This window comes from Lynx rufus, unplaced genomic scaffold (assembly GCF_022079265.1).
Source record: "Lynx rufus isolate CCGP_SWC_20201006 ecotype Redwood Valley unplaced genomic scaffold, mLynRuf1.p SCAF_6, whole genome shotgun sequence".
NCBI lineage: Eukaryota > Metazoa > Chordata > Mammalia > Carnivora > Felidae > Lynx > Lynx rufus.
The window spans coordinates 77,766,320-77,788,428 of NW_025814878.1; the positions used below are offsets into that span (position 1 = coordinate 77,766,320).

The 22,109-nt window shown below is 34.0% G+C and overlaps 1 protein-coding gene across 1 annotated transcript in view; it reads right to left on the minus strand.

The window, feature by feature from the left end:
* The window catches only part of MYO6 (myosin VI), a 143,643-nt gene that overhangs the window by 54,623 nt on the left and 66,911 nt on the right, over nt 1-22,109 (minus strand). The window contains exons 4-11 of the mRNA XM_047102759.1: nt 20,958-21,031; nt 17,094-17,223; nt 14,345-14,450; nt 13,100-13,155; nt 8,482-8,579; nt 7,999-8,163; nt 5,523-5,603; nt 2,686-2,866 (exon numbers count right to left, since the gene is read on the minus strand). Coding sequence (XP_046958715.1) covers nt 2,686-2,866; nt 5,523-5,603; nt 7,999-8,163; nt 8,482-8,579; nt 13,100-13,155; nt 14,345-14,450; nt 17,094-17,223; nt 20,958-21,031 — 891 coding nt within the window. The remainder of the gene's footprint in view (nt 1-2,685; nt 2,867-5,522; nt 5,604-7,998; nt 8,164-8,481; nt 8,580-13,099; nt 13,156-14,344; nt 14,451-17,093; nt 17,224-20,957; nt 21,032-22,109) is intronic.

Genomic DNA, 22,109 nt, shown 5'->3' on the forward strand with positions numbered 1-22,109 from the left:
CTTATACACTTTGAGAAATTATGTAAGGCTAACATAAGAAAACATATATTTTAAAAGTTTTAAAAAGGCAAAACACTTGTAAAACAACGTAAGGTTTTCATGTCACTCTCCTTCCAGAAAAGAACTTCTCTGAATACTCTTTAAGTTTGCTGTTATAGTAACATTTACTTCTGTCATGCAGAATTTAAAAAACACAGGAAGTCCCACTAGGCATTTTTTGTATATGCCATCATGCAGAAACTTTTCGATATGAGTCTTCTAAACACTTAGAAGAATAAGTTTTCTTTTAAAATAATTATAAAAATATCCATAGCTTTTCTAAGTTGCAAAGACATGCCAAAACTGAGCTCCCTGTGTGTGTGTGTGGGGGGGGGGGGAATCCATTCTAACTAGAAAGAAACCATTTGAATCTATAGGAAGGGTCACAGGAAAACAATGGAGATTAATAAAATCTGAACTATTAAAATAAAAAATAGCCAAAAATAGCCTAGTTTATTAATTTTCTTCATTCAGTGGCTCTTTACAATCTGCTCTGCTTTCTGCTCATTTTCAACAGAAGGAAGTTTGAAAAGAAAAATAAAAGTTAATGTAAATACATGCTATTATTTGCCTTTTGACTGTGTAAGTGCTTTTTCCACTACTGGATCACACCACGTTTATGATCTCTGTATACATCTGCATGTGCTACCATAGGGTGATAATTTGAAATAAAAATTACAAATCCTTCAAAAAAACTAAAAATATGTTGCACACTAAGAACATACCTGATTTTGCTTTTTTATTTTTCATTTTAAACTGGAATTAATCTGTATTTTTATTTTACTTAATCATTAAAAACACTTATGGTGATTATTATGTACTGGATATAAGTATATACATCACTTAATATTTAACTCATTTATTCCTCTATACAACATGAGGCAAGGACTATTGTTATCCTCAGTTTACAGGTGAGGAAACGGAGACAGACAGCAGTTAAGTTCCCGGCCCAAGACCACACAGGCAGGTTACTACCCTAGTGGCAAATACTCTGGCTCAAGAATTTATACTCTTAACTACACTGTGTTGCATGTGACATTATTGACTTCACAGCATCACAGGATATTAAATTTGAGAGTCACGAAGACTATCTATTCCAGTCTGCTCACTCACAGATCAGGACTCTTGGGAAGTTTCAGTGACTGGGGGCAATTTGGGCCAATTATCACAAGTACCTGAGTTAGTTAGATGTGGGTGGAACCCAGTTCTCACATCTACAATTTCATTAGTAACCACATTACTTCTGTACAGGTTCCACTTCCATAAAATGCAGATAGTATCCCTTACCTCATTATCTTTATGAAATTTAGATTATGATTATATGTTGTTTACGATGAAACGCAAAATATGAAGAGTCTTGCAAATAGCAGACACATTTTTTTAAAGTTTATTTATTTTGAGAGAGAGAGAGAGAGAGAGAGAGCGCGTGCACGAGAGAGCATGAGCAAGGGAAGGACAGAGAGACAGGGAGAGAGAGAATCCCAAGCAGGCTCTGCACTGTCAGCGTGGAACCCAACACAGGACTCGATCCCATGAACCGGGAGATCACGACCTGAGCTGATCACGACCAAGAGTCGGACGCTTAACCAACTGAGTCACTCAGTTACCCCAAGCAGACACATTTTTTAAATATTCTTTTTTCCTTCCTCTTGTGCTCCTTCCTTATATGCATACTACTGCTAGGTACTGTACTTTAAAAGTAGTTCTCATGGGCTGTTTACATATAAAGAAAAGCAAAGGTCAGAGAGCTTCTGGGATCTGACACTAAAGTCCATGTTATTGACTACTATATTAAATAGTGCTTTCAACATTTTTAACTTATTTTTAATATAAAATATTTTAATAATGTATTTATATAGGAGTCAATAATCTTTTCTCTAAGTGTCAGATCTTAGGCTTTGCTGGCCATACAGTTTCTGTCACAACTACTAAACTCTGCCGCTGTAGCATGAAAGCTGGCACAGACAAGGCTCAAATGAATGGGTGTGGCTTTGTTCTACCAACACTTTATTTGCAAAAATAGGCAGCTGGTCAAATTTGGCCATGGGCCACAGTTTTCCAACCCCTGTATTCATGGATCCAACTTAAGATTACATAAAAAGTCTTACTGTTTATGTAGAAACACTGGAGTTCAAATGTTACTATCATGAAGGCACTTACATGTTCTTTTTATTTTGCATAATGTATAAACTATTTTCATTTCCAAATAATAAAGTATATGGGCTGGTACATATTCAATTGCCTTAATTAACTGATCCAAGTTTGTATCAATGAACCAGAAAAATGTTAAAATACCTTAATATATGGTAGAGAATTATGCTGTGCACATACTGGCAAAGTAGAATTATCAGTTGAAAAATTTAACTAAATATGACCCTTCTGCTGGTCACGGTTACTTATCCTTCATAAAATAAATTTATTCCCCCTCAGTATCACTGACTTGTTCAAAACAGAGCTCATAATGACTAATAATGCAGCATCCTTCATTTCCAAGATTTACCACACAACACAATATATTATAGAAATTTCAGGGTATTAAAAAGCCTGCATACAAAGAGATTGAATTTGCAAAGAAATGACAGAACTTCTAATTTTATTCGTCTTTAAAACAAAACAACCACAAACAAATGAACAAACAAAAAATACCTGAGGTGCTGCCAGCTTCCTCAAAATCAATATTTCCAAGGTGCAGGACACCAGCTACTACCCGGAACAGATCAAGCTTTTCTTCGTCATCCAAACCAATCTTTTTCATAGCTGTGCACATTCTAATAAAATCTCCATGGTCATCTAACAGAGGATCTTTCAAGGAACCTGCCTTAAGATACTACAAAACAAGAAGATAACTGCTCTTTTCCCATTATTTAAGTATATTAAAACCACTACACAAAGTCTATTAATGCACTATATATAACATGCAAAAATAAAATATGTCAATGGGAAAACTTTACTATTCTAACAATTCAAAAACTAAATGACTGAGAAAAACGTACATAGGATCTTTCTGTATTATTTCTTTCAACTGCCCATGAATCTAAAATTATCCAAATAAAAATCAGTAAAAGATGGAATGAGATGTTTTCCAACTAAATTACAATTTTAGCTCTAATGTATTATAATGTTAGGGTATGTTAAATAAAAATATAAATTGACTGAAAAATAAGAATATATCAGTGGTTGAAAGGAATCAACCTTAATCCAGAGGTCAAAAAGAACTAAGGTAAAAAATGATAATAAAAATTCAAATCTAACACTTAGCATTATACTCCTTTAGGTTAAGTGCCATCAACTGCACCAATATTCAGCAGTGGTAAATAGTGGACAGACTAATAACAATTTTCATGGCCTAAGAATCACTTTTTAAATCTTTCTGTACAAGCATATATGAGGTAAAGTGTATTAATAAGCATTGTGTTTACTGTAAAAATTTATGCAATGACTCACATTTCAGAAAAAATAAAGAAAAAAATGTGTTTTCTTTGCTAAAAGAATTTACATCTAAAGTATTCATTTGTTAGAACTTATTAAAAAGCTCAGAAAAAGGAATAAGAAAGTTAGGCCTGCAGAAACTAGGAGTAGAAAAATAAAAGTTACTGGACACAGAGAAACTGGACTAGGAATTTTCCAGAACTTGACAATGAATAGGTAAAATTAAACATTAAGTAACACAGCATCAGAATTAATTGCCCATTAAAGACACTTCTAGGAGACTTTTTTCCTCCCAGTTGCCAATTGCTTCCCAGCTAAAGTTGGGATTATCTTTCCACAAAATTCTTTAAAATGCTTAATTATGCTTGGGTGAAATTTCTGGAAAATGTCTAGATAAAGAAATTTAATTTCATTCTCAAAAGCAGCAAAGGAAATGATCACATGCAGCCAAAGTTAACAAAAAACACAGACCATGCAGAATTTTTAGTCTTGCAACTGAATCGTTACTTCATTTAAAAACTGTTTCTAATCAAATGTTAATGAATATATTGCTATAATGGCAGACTAAAAATACTGCACTCTCCTAAAAATTGCACACAGCTTAGACACTCAAATGGAACTAGGCGAAGGATTCTAATTAGTCAAAATGATCACCTCATCCTCCTGATAAAGAAGACATAAAAAGTAATTTAAACATATTAATCCATTATTCACTTATATATTTTTATATATACACTCAATAATATAGTAAAATACCTAACAAAGTATGCTGCCTCTAGAATCACAAAGAGTACTTTTTTTTTTTTCTAAGCAGAATGCCAAGAGTATTTGGTATTCTTTGGAGAGCAAAATCCAGTTTTCTTCCCTCTCTACTTAGTTTTTTCCATGTCAAAGATCACATTTAGACACACATCTTCTTCCCTGAGGACAGCTGCATTATCCCATAGGTAAATGTTTCCATTATCTTAGTGGAAAGAATACAATTTCTATATTTCAATGATGCCTTATAAAAATATAGATTATCATGACAAAAGAAGATACCATAATAAATATTAAAGTAACTTCTTAAAGTTCCAACCATAAATGTCACACAAAGTTTACAATTTTTAATTTGGACATTTATGTCGGAAATGACAAATAAAATGTCAACTTAAAAACTAACCGTACTCATCTGCTTAGAATTTAAAATAATGGGAATTTTTATTTGCTTTCTGTTCTTTTCTATGAATATTTTAGAAACATAATTCATCTCACTCATTTTGAAAAGAGCCAAAAACATCTGATTCACACATTAAAAGCTGCATATAATAAAAACTTGTACAACTAAATATTCATATAAATCTTTAAATAAAATTAATAAAGGCAAAATGAACTAGTCCCTATAATTAATCCTGACTATTTCATAATTTAAGCTCCTTGATTAGCTACAACTTAATACTACTTACTACTTGAATGTTACATAGTAAAATTTGTAAGAGTTGTAGATTTTTAGATTAAGGATTTAATATTTTTAAAATAATTAATAGTATAATTACTTCTAATTACTCTCAGAAATATAATAATTTAGTAACATCAATATATATTATAAAAATACAATGTTTTAAAGAGAAATACAATAATATATAAGCATTAGTTCACAAGAATGCTTACCCTATTTAATGTCTACTTCAAAGTTTACTTCAGGCTTAAAGTAGAAAATAACTTATGAAGAACATATTTTATACTTAATCCAAAGTGGGTAATGTGAGAGTAAGTTTTAAAATGTTAGCAAAGGATAATTCTTAGGCAATATAATACCCTCACGTGGGGGAAAAAGAACCAGAGAAGAGCAGTGCATTGAGGCCTAACCAAGAAGAACCAAAACGTGTCGCTTCTGTAGATACCAAGAGAGGGACAGAGTTATACACCGTGAGAGAGACTTGAATGAGCATTTAGTTTTTAAAGTATAAACCTAAAAGTAAGAAATATGATTTAGGCTCCAAAATAAAAAATGTATCTTTCAGTATGATTTTTTTGCATTAAAGATTTTAATTTAAAAAAATAGCCTACTATACCTCAGGACTTTTTCGGTTCTGTAAAATCTGTTTGTCAGTTTCTTTGTTAGCAAAGTATCTAGTGCAGCCTCGGTTTAAATACTAGGAAAAAGAAATTTAAAATAAAACAAATATGACCCACATGAAAATAATACAGAAGAAAACACAACTTATCAAACAGGGGTAACCAAAAAGAATTTTTAAATATAACCTGAATATCATTTAATCTTTCAATTACAATCGATACCGCTATATATTATAAATAAACCTTTTACCCCTAATCAAACTAGGAATGTTGAAAATCCTAATTCCTGAAAGTAGATTAAATTAAATAGTTAATATAAAAATCAATACCATTAAATCTTTCCTATTTTTAAAGGGCAGTAATTTTAGAGGCAGGAAACTTTCTGACCTAATAAAGAATTTCAGCAGCTGCCTTCCTAGGATGCCTGCCATTGTGCCAGGAAAGGCTATACAATCTGAGACACGCAAAAAAAATATGCTCCTACTTCTCCAAATACAAAGAAATACTAAAATAAGACAAGAATGGTACCATTACCTTATCATTAACATAATGTCAACAAAGCCACACCATCATTATTAAATTTCATATGATTCATAATAACTTATACTCCTTTTCTAAAAATCATTGTAGAGAAATACCTCTTCTACTTTTATGAAGATACTGTGGGCAACTAACTTCACATTCCAATTAATCTGATGAGCTCTAGAGAAGGTGGGACATTGTAGAAGCATATAAATAGAGGCAGTTATACAGCATTTTAAAACAGTAGTTTAAAATTTTCCAAATACAGATTAAAATAAACTGAATAAAGAAACGCTGAATTGCAAACACACACACACACAGAGAACAATAATTAAATATAATATGTGTCACAATTCTCAAGCGGAAGACTCCTGCCCAAAGAGTACTATCAGAATCACCCGGAGAACTTTATTCAAATTGCATTCCTTATCCATTTCCATGATTCCCACATATTCCACACAGGGACACAGTTTCCTAGCTGCAAATCTGTAAATTACGCTAACCATCCCCAGTCACCACTTCTTGAAACTGTATTGGCTTGTGATTCTTGGCACTCCTGATTTTCCTTGTACTTCTCTCACAACCCAACTTGTGCTTTCTTTCCTGGGCAACTCTTCACCGTTCATATTCTTCAACTCCAGAGTCTGGATCTGGCACCTGCTTCTCTACATTACAAAATCTCCCTGAACAATCTCATCTACTCATGGTCATACTTTTAACTACTACCAGAGTTCTGACATCTCCCAAACCTATCACTACAGCACCAACAATGACCTTCAGACTAGAAGACCAATTGTCTTCTAATCTTCTCTCCTTAGATGATCCATAGGTTCCAAAACTAAACTCATCCTATATGCCACAAATCTTCCATCTGGCCCTTGTTTGGTATTTACATCCACCCAGTTACCCTAGTCAAATCTGAAAAATTATTCCAGAATCCTCCTTCTCCCTACCATATTCAGTCTCCAAGTCCTATCAATTTTACCTCCTAATATTTTGCACATCCCCTCCTCTGTAACCTTCCCATTGCTAAACCAAATTCAGGCACTAAGTAACTTATTTCGACTATAGCCATGGGTTACCAACTAATTCATCCATAGTTGCAATTTCTATCCATCCCCTCCCATACCCCCTTTAAAACCACCCTCCATATTAAAGCCAGAAGTATAGACCTGATATCCAACTTTCTACTTAAATCTCTTCAGTAGCTCCTTATTAATATAGAAGTTAAGACCAAACTCTTTAGCCTCACTTTCCACCACTTCCTGCCATACTCTTTAAGCTTTTTCTGGTCTTTCTTTCTTCATCTTTTTCCACCTACTAGGAATACTCTTTGCATCTTTCTTCCTCTAGCTAATACTTGAAAATTCTTCATGATTCTAATCAAGCATCAGTTATTAATGTAAGCTTTTCCAAAATCCCCAACATCCTATGCACACCTCTTTCTTATCATTCAACCTATCAGTCAGACTGTGTGTGTTTGCGTGTGTGTGTGTTTCTGACCAGATTCTAAATTGCTCACAAGCAGGAACTGTTCATCTTTTTCACCCAGGCACAATGCCTGGTACCCAGGGGGCAAGCAATAAATATCTGCTGTTGAATTAAGAGAGACAATCATACATCCTTTATTAATTCAGTGGTCAAATTTTTTTTTTAATGTGTCAAAGATAACTTTAAAGCTAGCATTACAGAACTATTATAAATTTATTGAGTTTAAATTGATAACTGGTTTCATATCTATCCTTTCATCTATCCATTTCATATCTCTTCAGATAGTGTTATATTATAAATTCAGCAGTAAATCTCAGTAGAGATCTACATGTTATCACATTACACTGGATTCAATGTAAGTTACATACAACTAGAAATTAAAATTCACTAAAATAAGTTTTAGAATTGAAGGCAAGTCCATTTGCAAAAATTGTATGTGATTTCTTTTCATCCACCTACCCGAAAATTATCTGGGGAGTTCAAATGAAGTTTTTCCCTAATATCTTCAGAAGCACCAGCGCACAACCTATAAAAGATATGATAATTCCTTTCCTCTTTGCCTTGAACACAGATCCTAGATTTCTCTAGAAGGTAATGTGAAACAAATCCTCCAACAACTGAACTCTAAAAAACAAAACAGAGAGAAAATACATGTTTGCATTTAAAGTCTGAAAGTATAATCTACCAATGTTAAATTATGTTGCTACTAACCATTCGTCTATCAAAGAGGTTGTAATATTTATCAAATAAAGGGGGAAAAGCAGATAACTAAATAAAGAATATTTATAAAGATTATAATGAATATATATATTCTCCCCACTATCTAAAGTAATAGAGAAAAACTTAAATGGATTTACCATGAGTTCAAGTACAGCACCAATGCTATCAAGACCTTTACAAAAACACTTCTCAAACATATCATCTCAAAACACAGTTACTCACCTTTTCATTGAAATGTATTTCTACAAATTTTCCAAATCTACTGCTATTATTGTTGCGAACAGTCTTTGCATTTCCAAAGGCTTCTAAGAGTGGGTTAGCTATTGAAAAAGACATAAAAATATTCCATCAAAAAAGAGCATAAAGGAAAGTTACAAAACAATAAATATGCATGGTATGTTTCCTTATTAACAGAGATAGAAAAAATGTCTTCAAAAATATTAACATGAAGTAATTCACATGTAATGTCAAATTCCTCAAATATTTATTGACTACCACTATATTCAAGCCCTATTAAAGTACAGAAGATGGGAAAATTACTCAAATTATGTAAAAACAAAATGTAAATGGTATGGAAAATACTAAATTTTAAGAAGTCATTAGGTTACAAAATTTATAACTCAACATTGAAAATTACTCCCTAAAAATTGTAAGATTTTCACAAGTGCATCATCTTTACTAAAGGAGTAGTGATCATAATATAGAAAAGAGCAAATCTCTGGTGAACAAAATACAAGCAAGAAGGTATTAGTTGACTTACCTTCCTAAACTGTTTTATATATGAGTAAAACCTCCAGATTTACCATTTTTTTTTCATGTACATCTAACAAATTAGTTTACAGAATGACTAAAAAAGGTCCTCAGAACAATTGTTTCTAAAACCCCAGCCTATAAGAGACTCATTTTAAAGCTAAATACACCTGCAGATTGAGAGTGCTGGGGTGGAGAAACATTTATCATACAAACAAATGTCAAAAGAAAGTAGCAGTACTTCTATCACACAAACTAGACTTTTTTTTTACTCTTGTATTGTTTTATCCTGCTTTGGTGTCAGGGTGGTACTGACCTTATGGAATGATTTTGAATGTGTTCCCTTTATGCCATTATTTGTAAGATTTTGATAAAGATTGTCATTATTTTTTTAAAATGTTTGGTAGAAGAATTTGCCAATGAAGCCATGTGCATGCGGTCAGCTTTTTCTGTGCTGGGAAATTTCTGATTCCTAATTCAACTTTCGTTCTTGTTATAGGTTGAAGATTTCCTGTTTCTTGAATTGAAGACTCATGATTCAATTGTGGCAACTTGTGTGCTTTAGGAATTATCTGGTTTTCTTCTAAGTTATCTGATTTGTTAGTATATAACTGTTTACAGTAATCTGTTATCACACTACATATTTCTATGGTTACCTGTTGTACTGTTTTCCATTTGTCATTTTGGTTTCCAACTCTTTTTTTTTTTTTTAATGTTTATTTTTGAGAGAGACAGAACATGAATGGGGGAGGAGCAGAGAGAGGCAGACACAGAATCCAAAGCACGCTCCAGGCTCTAAGCTGTCAGCACACAGCCCAACATGGGGCTTGAAACCACAAAACTGCAAGATCATGACCTGAGCTGAAGCTGGACGCTCAAATGACTGAGCCACCCAGGCACCCCTGGTCATTCCTTTCACTGTTATGTTATTGTTTATTCTGGCCTCCACTTTATTTATTTCTGATTTTTCTTTGTGCTTTCCTCCCTCTACTAAATTCAGCTAAGTTTCTTCTTTTTCTAGGTCCTTGTGGTGTAATGTTAAATTGTTTACTTGAACTTTTTTTCTTAATACAAGCATTTATAGCATAAATTTCACTCTAACATCGGCTTTTGCTGCATCCCATAGGTCTTGGAATATTGTGTTGCTTTTTTTCTTTTGAAACCTATTTTGATTTGCCACATGATTTCCCACTTGGTCCACTGTTTGTGTGATAGTGTGTTATTTAATACTTACATATTAAATATTTAGTATTTACATTGTGTATTTTCCAGCTTTGTTTTATTGTTGATCTCTAGTTTTGTACCACTGTGGTTAGAGAATACACTTGGTATGCTATCAGACTTCTTAAATTTATAATATTTGTCATGTCTCTTTTTATGTGATTTAACCAGGGGATTCTTCTATGTGTACCTGAGGAAAATGTGTATTCTATTTTTCTTGAATGGAATGTTTTATACATATCTTTTAGAACCCGTATTCTCAAGTATGCTTCAAGTAAAAAATGTTCTTGTTGAAAAAAAAATAACAACTTTAAACAAGGGTACTTGTTTAAAATAAAGCATGTCAGAGGGGAGGTGAGTAGGGGGATGGGTTAAATAGGCAAAAGGGATTAAGAAGAGTACACTTATGATGAGCACTGAGAAATGATGTACAGAACTGCTGAATCACTATATTGTACACCTGAAACCAATGTAACACTTATGTTAACGATAATGGAATTACAATAAAAAGCTTAATAAGAAAAAAAAAAACTTAAACTCACAATGAACAAATGTAAAATTTTAATTGTTTTTATCTTATAATCTACACACATATGACTAAGGAAGATTTATTGGACTCTATTCTTATACTCACCAGTCTCAACTATAAATATACTAGATTAGTGCCAATCTTACATGTTTCTCCATCTGCAGCCTCATAAACTGCTTTATGATGCTTATTACTATAATATTTTTATGAAACATTTTATTAAAGTCCATCTCTCTTACACAATCCACAGTAGAAAGCTTATTAACAAGTATCCAAACCCTTTTAAAGATCACTTTCCGATTGTTTCACTTTCCAAAAAAAAGTAACAAAGTACTAAAACTGAAAAATGTTTGCATATACATCTAACCTTTCAGATGAGCAAGAAAACTGAGGCCTAACAAAATCAACTGACTTCTGGAAAGCCACATGACTGGCTAGTGGCAAAAGGGGAACTCAATTTCAGGTCTCCCCAACTCCTCTACAGAGATCCACTAGTTTTTGCTGAAGGGTTTAATATATTAAGTAAAATATCCAAAATTAGGATAAGAGCCTACCAGAAAATTACAGTAATATTATTGATACATTCATTCTAAAACCAACAACCAATTTTCAATTGAAGACGGCACCAAATGATTTCTATGTTCTTCTAGTTAACATCTACTATCCTCTAGTAAGGAGCTGGAAGAATACTTTCCAACTTTTCTCAACTACAGCATGTACATGTTGTACACTACATTCTCACAGAAGAAACCAGGTTTATATCCAATTTGCAAGCACATTTGTACCTCAAGTAAACAAATCAGAATACTAATTAGTATTTTATTGAATTAACTCATAATTTGTTCTTTTTATTTATTCAATTTTTAAGGGTGATTCCCTCATTAAAGTGAGGTACTTTACTATGAATTAAGCACTACTTATTAGATCTTCAAACCTGGGTATGTTACAAAAGCACAGTGAGAACTATAAGTAAAACTATAAAATTATGTCAAGAAACATGAAAAACATGATTGCTGCAAACTTTAAAAATGTTTATCAGAGTTGAATTTATGTTCATCCACACTCATATTTCACAATTGTGAAAAAAAGAACATAACACCTGCTAGCTATAATGTAGCAAAATGAATGAACACAGAAGCCCCTCAATAAATTTCTGTCCAACTGAAATTTTTCTTTAAAATACTAAGAGTATTAAAATATGCTCTCAGTACAGCACATAGTTACAATGCCTGAGTTTATTTTTTTTCTTAAGATGCCTGAGTTTATATCCCACTTCCACAACTGATGAGCTACATGCTCTTCAGCAAGTTACTTAAAATCTTTTTACCTCAGTTTTTAATCTGTAAAGTAGGGATAAAATAGTACTTACCTCATTCTGTAGGGATTCAAATTAGGAACAGATTTTCAGCAAATCAGACAATGTGTAATACATCTCCATATGTTAACTTCATCATCATCATTATGAAAATATTTACTGACTGCCTCATACCAGAAAATGAGGAAGGAGGAAGGAGAAGGAGTGTCCACATAGGCTCAAAATACCTCATAAAACTACAAGGAGACCACCATGAATAAAGTATAAGGACTCAAAGGAAACATGGCTCAATTAGAGCAAAGGAGACAGAGGCCAGACCACACAGAGCACTGTTAGTGATGTTACAGATTTGCAGCTATATCTTCAGAGCAATATTAAGCCATTAAAAGATTGAAAAGATCATCCCAATTTCCACACAGAGCATAGATTACAGGGAAGCAAAAACTTAAGTGGGAAGACCAGAGAGGAATCTATGATGCAGGAGGGTGGTACAGATTCAACACGGTGGTAGACTAGAACAGTTGTTTCCAAATGAGGTACAAGAAGACTTTGTAAGGGGTATGCAAGCACTGACCTTAAGGAAATCAATTTACAGACTCCTGCCTTCCAACTGTACCTATTCATTAAAATGATTTCCCCAAAAAAGCATTTTAATTCCAAATAACCCTCTTCCTCTCTCCTTCTTTACAAAACACAGGGTCAACTAAACAAACAGGAGACCAGAAAGTATCCTATATTTCTTTCATTCATCCAAAACATATTTATGGATCATATCCCACATATTAAACACTATTTCAGGCAACTGTAATATATAAAAATCTCTGCCCTCTTAGCACTTACCTGGGGTGAGAGGGAAGACAACAGATATTAAATAAAGGAGAATATATATGAGCAAAGATTTGTAGGAAATGGAAGGGACTTTTGGATCTCTGGGAGAACATTCCAGACCACCTAGAGGATTCTCATAAGTTAATTTCAGTACATATCTAACAATAAAAAATAAGAATTTAAAAAATTAACAATACCTTCAACAATTCTATCATCAATATCTTGACCTGTTCCATAGGATTCAGTCAGGTATCTGTTTAAAATACAGGTAAAAAAATTTACATGACTAATATTGTACATATTATATTTGTAATTTTAATATCATTTAACACATGTGAAATTTAAACTTGGATCACCACTACAACTATTTATTTAAAATTTACAAATTTATATTTAAATGCAACTATTCTGTTATAGCTTTTTAAACATTTTTTTTTAATGTTTTATTTATTCTTAAGAGAGAGCAAGAGAGAGACAGAGCATGAGCAGGAGACGGGAAGAGCGAGAGAGGGACACAGAATCGGAAGCAGGCTCCAGGCTCTGAGCTGTCAGCACAGAGCCCAATGCAGGGCGAACTCACAAGCTGTGAGATCATGACCTGAGCCGAAGTCGGACGCTTTACTCACTGAGCCACCCAGGTACACCAAGACCCCACCATTTTAAACTGTGTCATAAAGTATGGAAGGGGTACCTGGCTGACTCAGTCAGTGGAGTACAACTCTTGATCTGGAGGTTGTGGGTTCAAGCTCCACACTGGGTGTAGAGATTATTTAAAAATAAAATATTTTTAAAAATAGAATAAATAAAGTATGCAAATGTATTCAAAGTCAACCTGTTCAATGAAAGACATATTTGTATCTCTTTGTTCATAACACATTCACAGTAGCACTATTCCTAACAGCCAAGATGTGGAAATAACCAAAGCACCCACTGATGAATGAATGAGTAAACAAAATGTGGTATATTCATACCCCACAGGTGTATTCACCTTGGAAAGGAAATTGTGACACATGATACAACATGGATAAAATTTGAGGACATTATGTTAAGTGGAATAAGCCAGTCACAGAAAGACAAATACTGTATGATTCACTCATATGAGGTATCTAGAGTAGTCAAAATCACAGAAGCAGAAAGCAGAAAGGTAATTGCCAGGGGCTGGGATAGGGGAAAATGGAGTTGTTCAATGAGCACACAGTTTCAGTTTTGTGAAATAAAAAGTTCTGGATATTAGGTGAACAATGTGAATATATGTAATACTACTGAACTGCACACTTAGAAATGCTTGAACTGGTAAATGTTATGCGATGATAGATAGTAGATAGATAGATAGATAGATAGATAGATTTGGATATATTTTTTTTTTACCACAAATAAAAAAAAACAAAAAAACAAAAAAACAACCTGTTCAAAATATTCCAGGTTAGCTAAATACTCCTCACCTTAAAACAAATTTTGTATTTTCTGTTTTGCCAGCTCCTGATTCTCCAGATACGATGATAGACTGACTCATCTTGAGCACTTTCATGTCTCTAAAAGCCTTATCAGCTAGGGTTAAAATAACACATTAATAATGAGCAGTGTGTTAAATACAAATTTACTAAATGACTGAAAGTTATTTTATTATCAAAGAGCACTTGCTCTTAAAGAAATTATAAATGCATGTTTACAGTTAGTAACATTTAAAAAAATTTAATGTTTATTTACTTTTTGAGAGAGAGAGAGAGACTGAGCAAGGTAGGGGCAGAGAGAGAGGGAGACACAGAATCTGAAGCAGGCTCCAGGCTCAGAGCTGTCAGCACAGAGCCTGACGAGGGGCTCAAACTCAGACCGTGAGATCATGACCCAAGCCGATGTCAGAGGTTTCACCAACTGAGCCACCCAGGCACTTCTACAGCTAGTAACATTTTAAAATAAAATCACTCAAGTGTTCAAAACATCTCTAAATAGTTTTTACACTAAATGTCCTATCTTACTACCCTAACAGCTAAGTAATATGAAATCCAAATAAACAACTCTTAATTTTTTGCACTAAAATGTTTTTCATATTATGAGCTGTGTCTCAGTTCTTCCCAATTCCAAAGCAGGTCTAAAAAAAAAAAAAAAAAATGCTCACAATGCATAACTAATGAGGGCCCCAGAGAAAAGCAAGTTAACACCTACCAATTAAGAAATCTGGCAAACAAAAGTTCTGCTGGAGAAAATAAATACATAAATGCAAAATCTGTGTGGTAGTATTAAAAACACAAGTTGAGCACAATTTAATTCTGTTAAAGTAGTCTCATATTAAAACAATTTTAATTCAGGGGTGCCTGGGTGGCTCAGTCTCTGACTCTTGATTTCAGCTCAGGTCATGATCTCAGGGTCATGAGATTGAGCCTGCATTGGGCTCCTCACTGGGCATGGAGCCTACTTGAGATTTTCTCTCTCCCTCTTCCTCTGCCCCTCCCCTGTTCGTGCACACACACACTCTCTTCCCCTCTCCCTAAAAAATAAATTATTTTTTTTTAATTTAAAAACAATTTTAATTCAAAATTAGGTTCTAACCAATTTAACCCTATAACACAATTATTTCTCACTTCAGACATATGCTACCCATACAAGTGAAGAAAAGGCTTTACAAATGGCTTTTACTCTATTAGACCAAATGCAAACTGCATGCAAGAGTATACACATCCTTCTGCCCAATTTATCAGCAATCTGTTCCACTCACTTTCATATCATTCTAAATATGTTTAACAGTAAAGAACTAAAAATAAAAGTCAGTTTATTTAAATTTTGAACATATAATTTCTCTCCAGTAATGAGCTTGGTCATATTCAGGTTCTAAGGATTTTGTACCATTTTGCTAGCTCATAGAAAGCATACTAATGCCCATCAGAGCATCTCAGAACTAAAAGTCAATCTGCTATTGCACTGGATTTGGGTGACAGTCACTCTGTGTGGTAGTACACAGTACACAAGTCAGCCAAATTAGGAAGTGAAGCCTGGCTTGGCCAAAACACAGGCATGAAAAGAAAGCCCAAAGCGAAACAGACTGCACCAAGAACTAGTACCAAAACATGTCAGCACTTAACTGTTGGTTATGTCTGGATCCAAAGGGTTAATTAACATCTTTGTACTTGCAGTCACCAGCTATGAGAGTATGTGTGTCAAAAAACTCCAGGGGCGCCTGGGTGGCGCAGTCGGTTAAGCGTCCGACTTCAGCCAGGTCACGATCTCACGGTCCGTGAGTTCGAGCCCCGCGTCAGGCTCTGGGCTGATGGCTCGGAGCCTGGAGCCTGTTTCCGATTCTGTGTCTCCCTCTCTCTCTGCCCCTCCCCCGTTCATGCTCTGTCTCTCTCTGTCCCAAAAATAAATAAACGTTGAAAAAAAAAAATTAAAAAAAAAAAAAAAACAAACTCCATCTCTATGTTCCTCAGAGCTAAAGTCCTTCAAGATGAGAGAAAACCTGGGCACCTGGGTGGCTCACTCGGTTAAGCATCTGACTTTGGATCAGGTGGTGATCTCACGGTTCATGACTTCAAGCCCCACAATGGGCTCTGAGCCTGCTTGGGATTCTCTCTCTCTCCTTCTCTCTCTGCCCCTTCCTTACTCGTGCTCTCTCCCTCTCTCAAAATAAACTTAAAAAAAAAAAAAAAAAAAGATGAGAGAAGACCCGAGAAAGGCAAAGACTGCTATCTTCCCACACAGATTCCCTAGAAGCATATATCGTTTTCAATCCTTAACATTCTATAAACCCCTGATGCAAGATAAGGCATGGAAAACGTCAGCTCTTAACAAACTCTTATCTAGCCCTAGTAACACCCTCACAAGTGATGACCTGGGTAACACTGGAAAGTCTGAGCTCCAAAGCTATGAAGAAGGACACTTTCCAGATGGAGCTAATCGTGCTGAGGAGTCAAAAAGAACCATTATGTCAGCTTTTATTATGTCCTACTTTCAACTGGGTGGACAAACTTAAGAGGACACAGACATTTAACAAAAATAATGCTGTACAATTGCCCCATTCTGCAAAAGTAGTCTTCCCTATCCAGTATAAGATACATGCTCCTAAATAAAGGTGATACATTCAAAATGCATAAAGGCCCACCAAAATACATATTCAATTCATGGTATCTTTTATTATCCCAAAAGAAAAACAGCAAATTTGTATAAGGCAAAAAATTAAAATACAACTAAATTACTTACCAATTGCAAAGACATGAGGTGGCATTGTTCCAAGAGATTTTCCTTGATACGACTTTATTGTTTCTGAAGAATATATTTTAGGTATGTCAAAGTATGGGTTCACTGCAATCAGAATGTTGGCGACATATGTCTAAACAGAAAAGGCATAAATGTAAAATTTTCCAATAGTTCATTTTCATTTAAAACCAAACAAGGGTCAGGGTGCCTGGGTGGCTCAGTGGTTAAGCGTCTGCCTTCGGCCCAGGTCATGATCTTGCAGTTTGTGAGTTTGAGCCCCACATCAGGCTCTGTGCTGACAGCTCAGAGTCTGAAGCCTGCTTGGGATTCTGTGTCTCCTGTTCTCTCTGCTCCTCCTCCACTTGCTCTCGCACATGCGTGTTCTCTTTCCCTCTCTCTCACAAATAAGTATTAAAAAAATTAAAAAATAAAACCAAACAAGGGTCATAGGAAAAAGAAAATTCAGCAAATAGATACCTTTAATTCTCTATATAAATTAGGACTCCTAAATCGGCATTTCCAGCCCTAAATGTTCCCTCTACAGGACCCGTATTTCTCTTTTAATAAATATTTTCATCTTTTCATCCCATCTGCATCTCAAACTCTGCATATCCAAAATCAAGATTATCTCTCTTGACCACCCCCCCCCCACCGTTTGCCTCAAAGAAAATGCTCTCCTCCTGTATGCAACCCCTGCCCCCTGGTTCATGGCATCACCACCAAGCCACAGACAAAGAGCAGTGTTGAAGTCTCCATATCAATTAGCCTTCTTCTGTTGACTCCACTTTATGGAACCCATCCTCCTAGTTCTATTTCTACAGCTTGAGTTTTGGTCATTTATATTCCTCACCTGTACTACTTTATTTACCATGCTACCGAAGAGCTTAATATAACTCACAGGATCCTCTAGGCCTATCCCCATCACTGAACGCCAAAGACTGATTTAGTGCTGTGGTGACCACTTGGTCCCAGATTTTTGCAAAACAACATATGCTAACCATTGCCTAGAACACTGACAGGCTAAATGTTTAATGAGCAACTTAAGTTTGCTTTTAAATTTGGAATTTAACTGTGGTTCTAAAAGACCAGAAAAAAGCACCAACAGGATTTATAAAATTCCTTGTGGGTAGAAAAAGAGTTGTGGTTTAGCAATTAGCAGTGGTTTACTGGCCAAACTAGGGCAGGCAGGACCATATTTTTTCTCTTTTCTACCATACTTTTCTCTTTTCTGCTTCTAGTTGTAGAAGGGAAATGATGTAGAAACCCTGAATTCTCAGATTACTAATCTAAAATTCAGTGAATGCTCTCAAAGATGTTTACTGCAGTGGAATAAAAAAAATTTTAATTTTTAAATTTTTTAAATATTTCTGTGGGAGACAAAGGAAAGTTACAGAGATATTAGTAACCAATAAAAATGTTAAATGTGAGTTCTACTCAACTCTAAGGAAGAACAGTGATAATTCTGGTTGATGAGAAATAGAAAAATATCAAATGTAAACTCTTATTTCAAACTGTTTCCTCCTCTTCCATATGTTATAGTAATAATAACTAGATGGTTATTTTGATGGTTTTTTAACCAAAAGACATAATTGGCTAAAAAAACATACTAATCATGGCTTCAGTTAACTTTGAAAACACTGGTTTTCCAAACAGAAGCTGATGATGCCAAACAGACACTAATAGAGGTCAATTGCCTAACTGCATACGTATCTTCAGTTAAGAAAGATCTAAAAAGCTAGGAATAACCCTAAAATACTCCAGAGTGATACAGACATTATACATGAGAAACCAAAACTTAAGTTTCACAAATAGATCATTTTTTCTATCAATCATGCAATTTAGAAAAGACTTATAGGTCAACTAAATGTGAAAAAAGAAAACTAACTTTCTTGAAAGTATAATTAATATGCATGTTAACCTTCAGTTATTAATGGACAGGTCAGCATGTGCAATACCACACCAACAAAGAAACATTAAAAGACCAATGAAAATCCTATGTGTTAAGCTTTTGTATAAACATCCCAAATAAAAATAAAGTATCTCAATTCTTAAAAAGGATAATCATTCTTATAAAAGTAATAAAAATTTTCCAGAGTGCCTGGGTGGCTCAGTTGGTTGAATGTCCAACTTCAGCTCAGGTCATGAACTCACGGTTTGTGAGCTCGTGTCTCTGCTGTCAGCACAGAGCCCGCTTCGGATCCTCTGTCTCCCTCTCTCTCTCTGCCCTTCCCCTACTTGCTCTCTCTCTCAAAAATAAATAAAATATTTTAAAATTTTAAAAAAGTAATAAAAATTTTCCAAACTTCTAGAAAAAATATACAATTAAAATTTGCTCAAATAAATATGATTGCTCTACCACCAAGTTATTAATATAAGACATGTACAGGCAAAATAGTGACCAGTTCTACTTCAAAGATTAACAAATCTGTTAAAACAAATTTGTTTTGGGGCGCCTGGGTGGCTCAGTCGGTAAAGCGTCTGACCAGCTCAGGTCACGATCTCACGGTCTGTGAGTTCGAGCCCCGCGTCAGGCTCTGAGCTAATGGCTCAGAGCCTGGAGCCTACTTCCGATTCTGTGTCTCCCTCTCTCTCTGCCCCTCCCCCATTCATGCTCTATCTCTCTCTGTCTCGAAAATAAATAAACGTTAAAAAAAAAAATTTGTTTTAACAAATTTTAAAAATGGGCATTATTTTGGTAACTAAAACAGCATTTAGCACACATCAGATACTCAGTATGAGTCTGCCGACTGAGTTTTGCTTCTAAATATATTTCTAATCAAGAATAACCAAAAAATAAAAAAAATTAAAAAAATAACCATGTATCAACCCAAATATATTCCCTGACTAGTTGAATTTAAAAAAAAAAAAAAATCAAACAAGAAAGTGAGGACTAATACTATATACAATTGAAAGACAGCAAGTAAACTCTTCTAAAAAGACTAGTTCTATTTCCCAGCTGTCACTACATGGACAGATGGCAAAGACAAAGGTAATTTAGTCAGAATTAAGTGAGTATAATTAGGAGAATTGATAGTGATATAAAAGATTAAGACTGCTATTTGATCTGGGAAGAGTCAAAGAAGCCATGTGTTTTCTTCTTTCAAAAATAATGGAGTCCCATCTTTAGAACAGGAGAACTACAGTGTGGTAATTTATCTCCAGCCAACAAAGCAATTTACAAGTAGGTCATATTAAAATAAAAACCTCATACATACCCAATGAATAATTATATTTAAAACATACCAGTTAAGTATCCATCTGAAAAATGTGGTATAAACCCTAACTTATATTAAAAGCATTGTCTTTCATTTTTTAATATTCTGGTTTTTTAAGGTAAGTCATCTTGGGTTTAATGAAATACTGCAACTATTTCTATGATCAGTGTTTTGATGTTCTTAAGATTTCCTCAGGCACTGCCTTCTACTTTAATGTACATTTCTTTATCATCAAAATTTTTATTTCAACATATATTCTTTATAGTTATCTTAAATTTTTGCAGAATACTGTGAATAGTGAATTAACGTATCTATAGACATATACCAAAAATAAGAAATCAAAACCCAAAATAATTAATTTTTTTTAAACTAAATTGGACATTTTAAAGTCTGAAAGATAATGCTCTGAATTCATTGTTTCATTCCACAAATATTTATTAAGTGCCTATGATGTATGATGCATGTTCCTAGCCATGGAATTAAAGCAGTAAACTTTCAGAAAAAAATCCTTATCCACATGGAGGTCATACTCTATTCAATAGGCTCAGAACAAGATTTGATCTGTTAGAAAATTTCAAGCTTAACAAAATCAAACAGTAGCATGTAAAACAATTATCCCCACAAAAACCTAAATCATAGGTAAAATACTTACATAAATTCTGTCTTTACTGTATCGAACTTTGATATTATGAAGAAGAGTGGCTTCATTTAAATACATTAGTGAACCTGAAACATAAAATTTGTAAATCTTTAAATATTTCAAAAGTAAAATCAAATTAATACTATCTAAATCTGAATCACTTTGATCCAAGCTAAAAATCCACCTACTAGGTTAGATTTAATTCCATCTTTTTAAAACACTGGTACATGTAAACCCCAGAGGCCAATTTAAAATACCTCCAATCTACACATGTGTTACAGTGATATCATTAAACAACATAGTTCCAACCAGGTAAGTACATCTAGCAAATACCAGGTGAGTACACATTAATGAACACTGGTTAAAAAGTTCAGTACAATTCAAGTGGAAAGAAAGTACTACTTCAGATAGCATTGATTTTAATACACTTTCAATACAACAAAGTGAATCCACTAATTAAATCTGATGCTCAGAATTTTACAGAAAAACTACAAAAGATAAAATTTTAGAATGAGTGGGGCCATCAGATCAGTCAGTACTTCACAACTGATATGAAATAAGAGTCCTGCAAAAATGGTATGTGTTAACCCAGGACATGCAACTACTCAACAACACAATCAGGGTAGAAATCTTATTTTTCTGAGATCTGCTCTACTCATATGTCAGAGTATAATATTACATTATATATACACACACACACACACACATATATATACATACATATATATATACACACATATATATACAATATTGTTAATGTGCCTTATATGATATGTAACATTAAAATAATATAATGTACTCTGATTTACTCTATTCTCCCAGCCTAATCTACTCTCCCAGCCTTCCAATCACTTGAGTTTCATTTCTCCATTTCTACCACATGCTGGAGTAGACAAAACCACTTTTTCCCAACCACTTTGTTTCTATTATTAGCATTTTCTCTTTTCTCCAATCCATCCAGACTACTCAGCACATGAATCTAACTATGCTAGAAAACTAATTAAAAAGCTCTCTCCTCCTCAAAATATATCAGTGAGATTCCATCAACTACCAAAGTCCATTTTCAAGTCTGATATTCAAGTCCTTTATTAAACTTGCATTCAACTGATCTTTTCATATAATTTTCCACAACTCCCTTTACTATGGTCTAACTTGCAGGCAGAC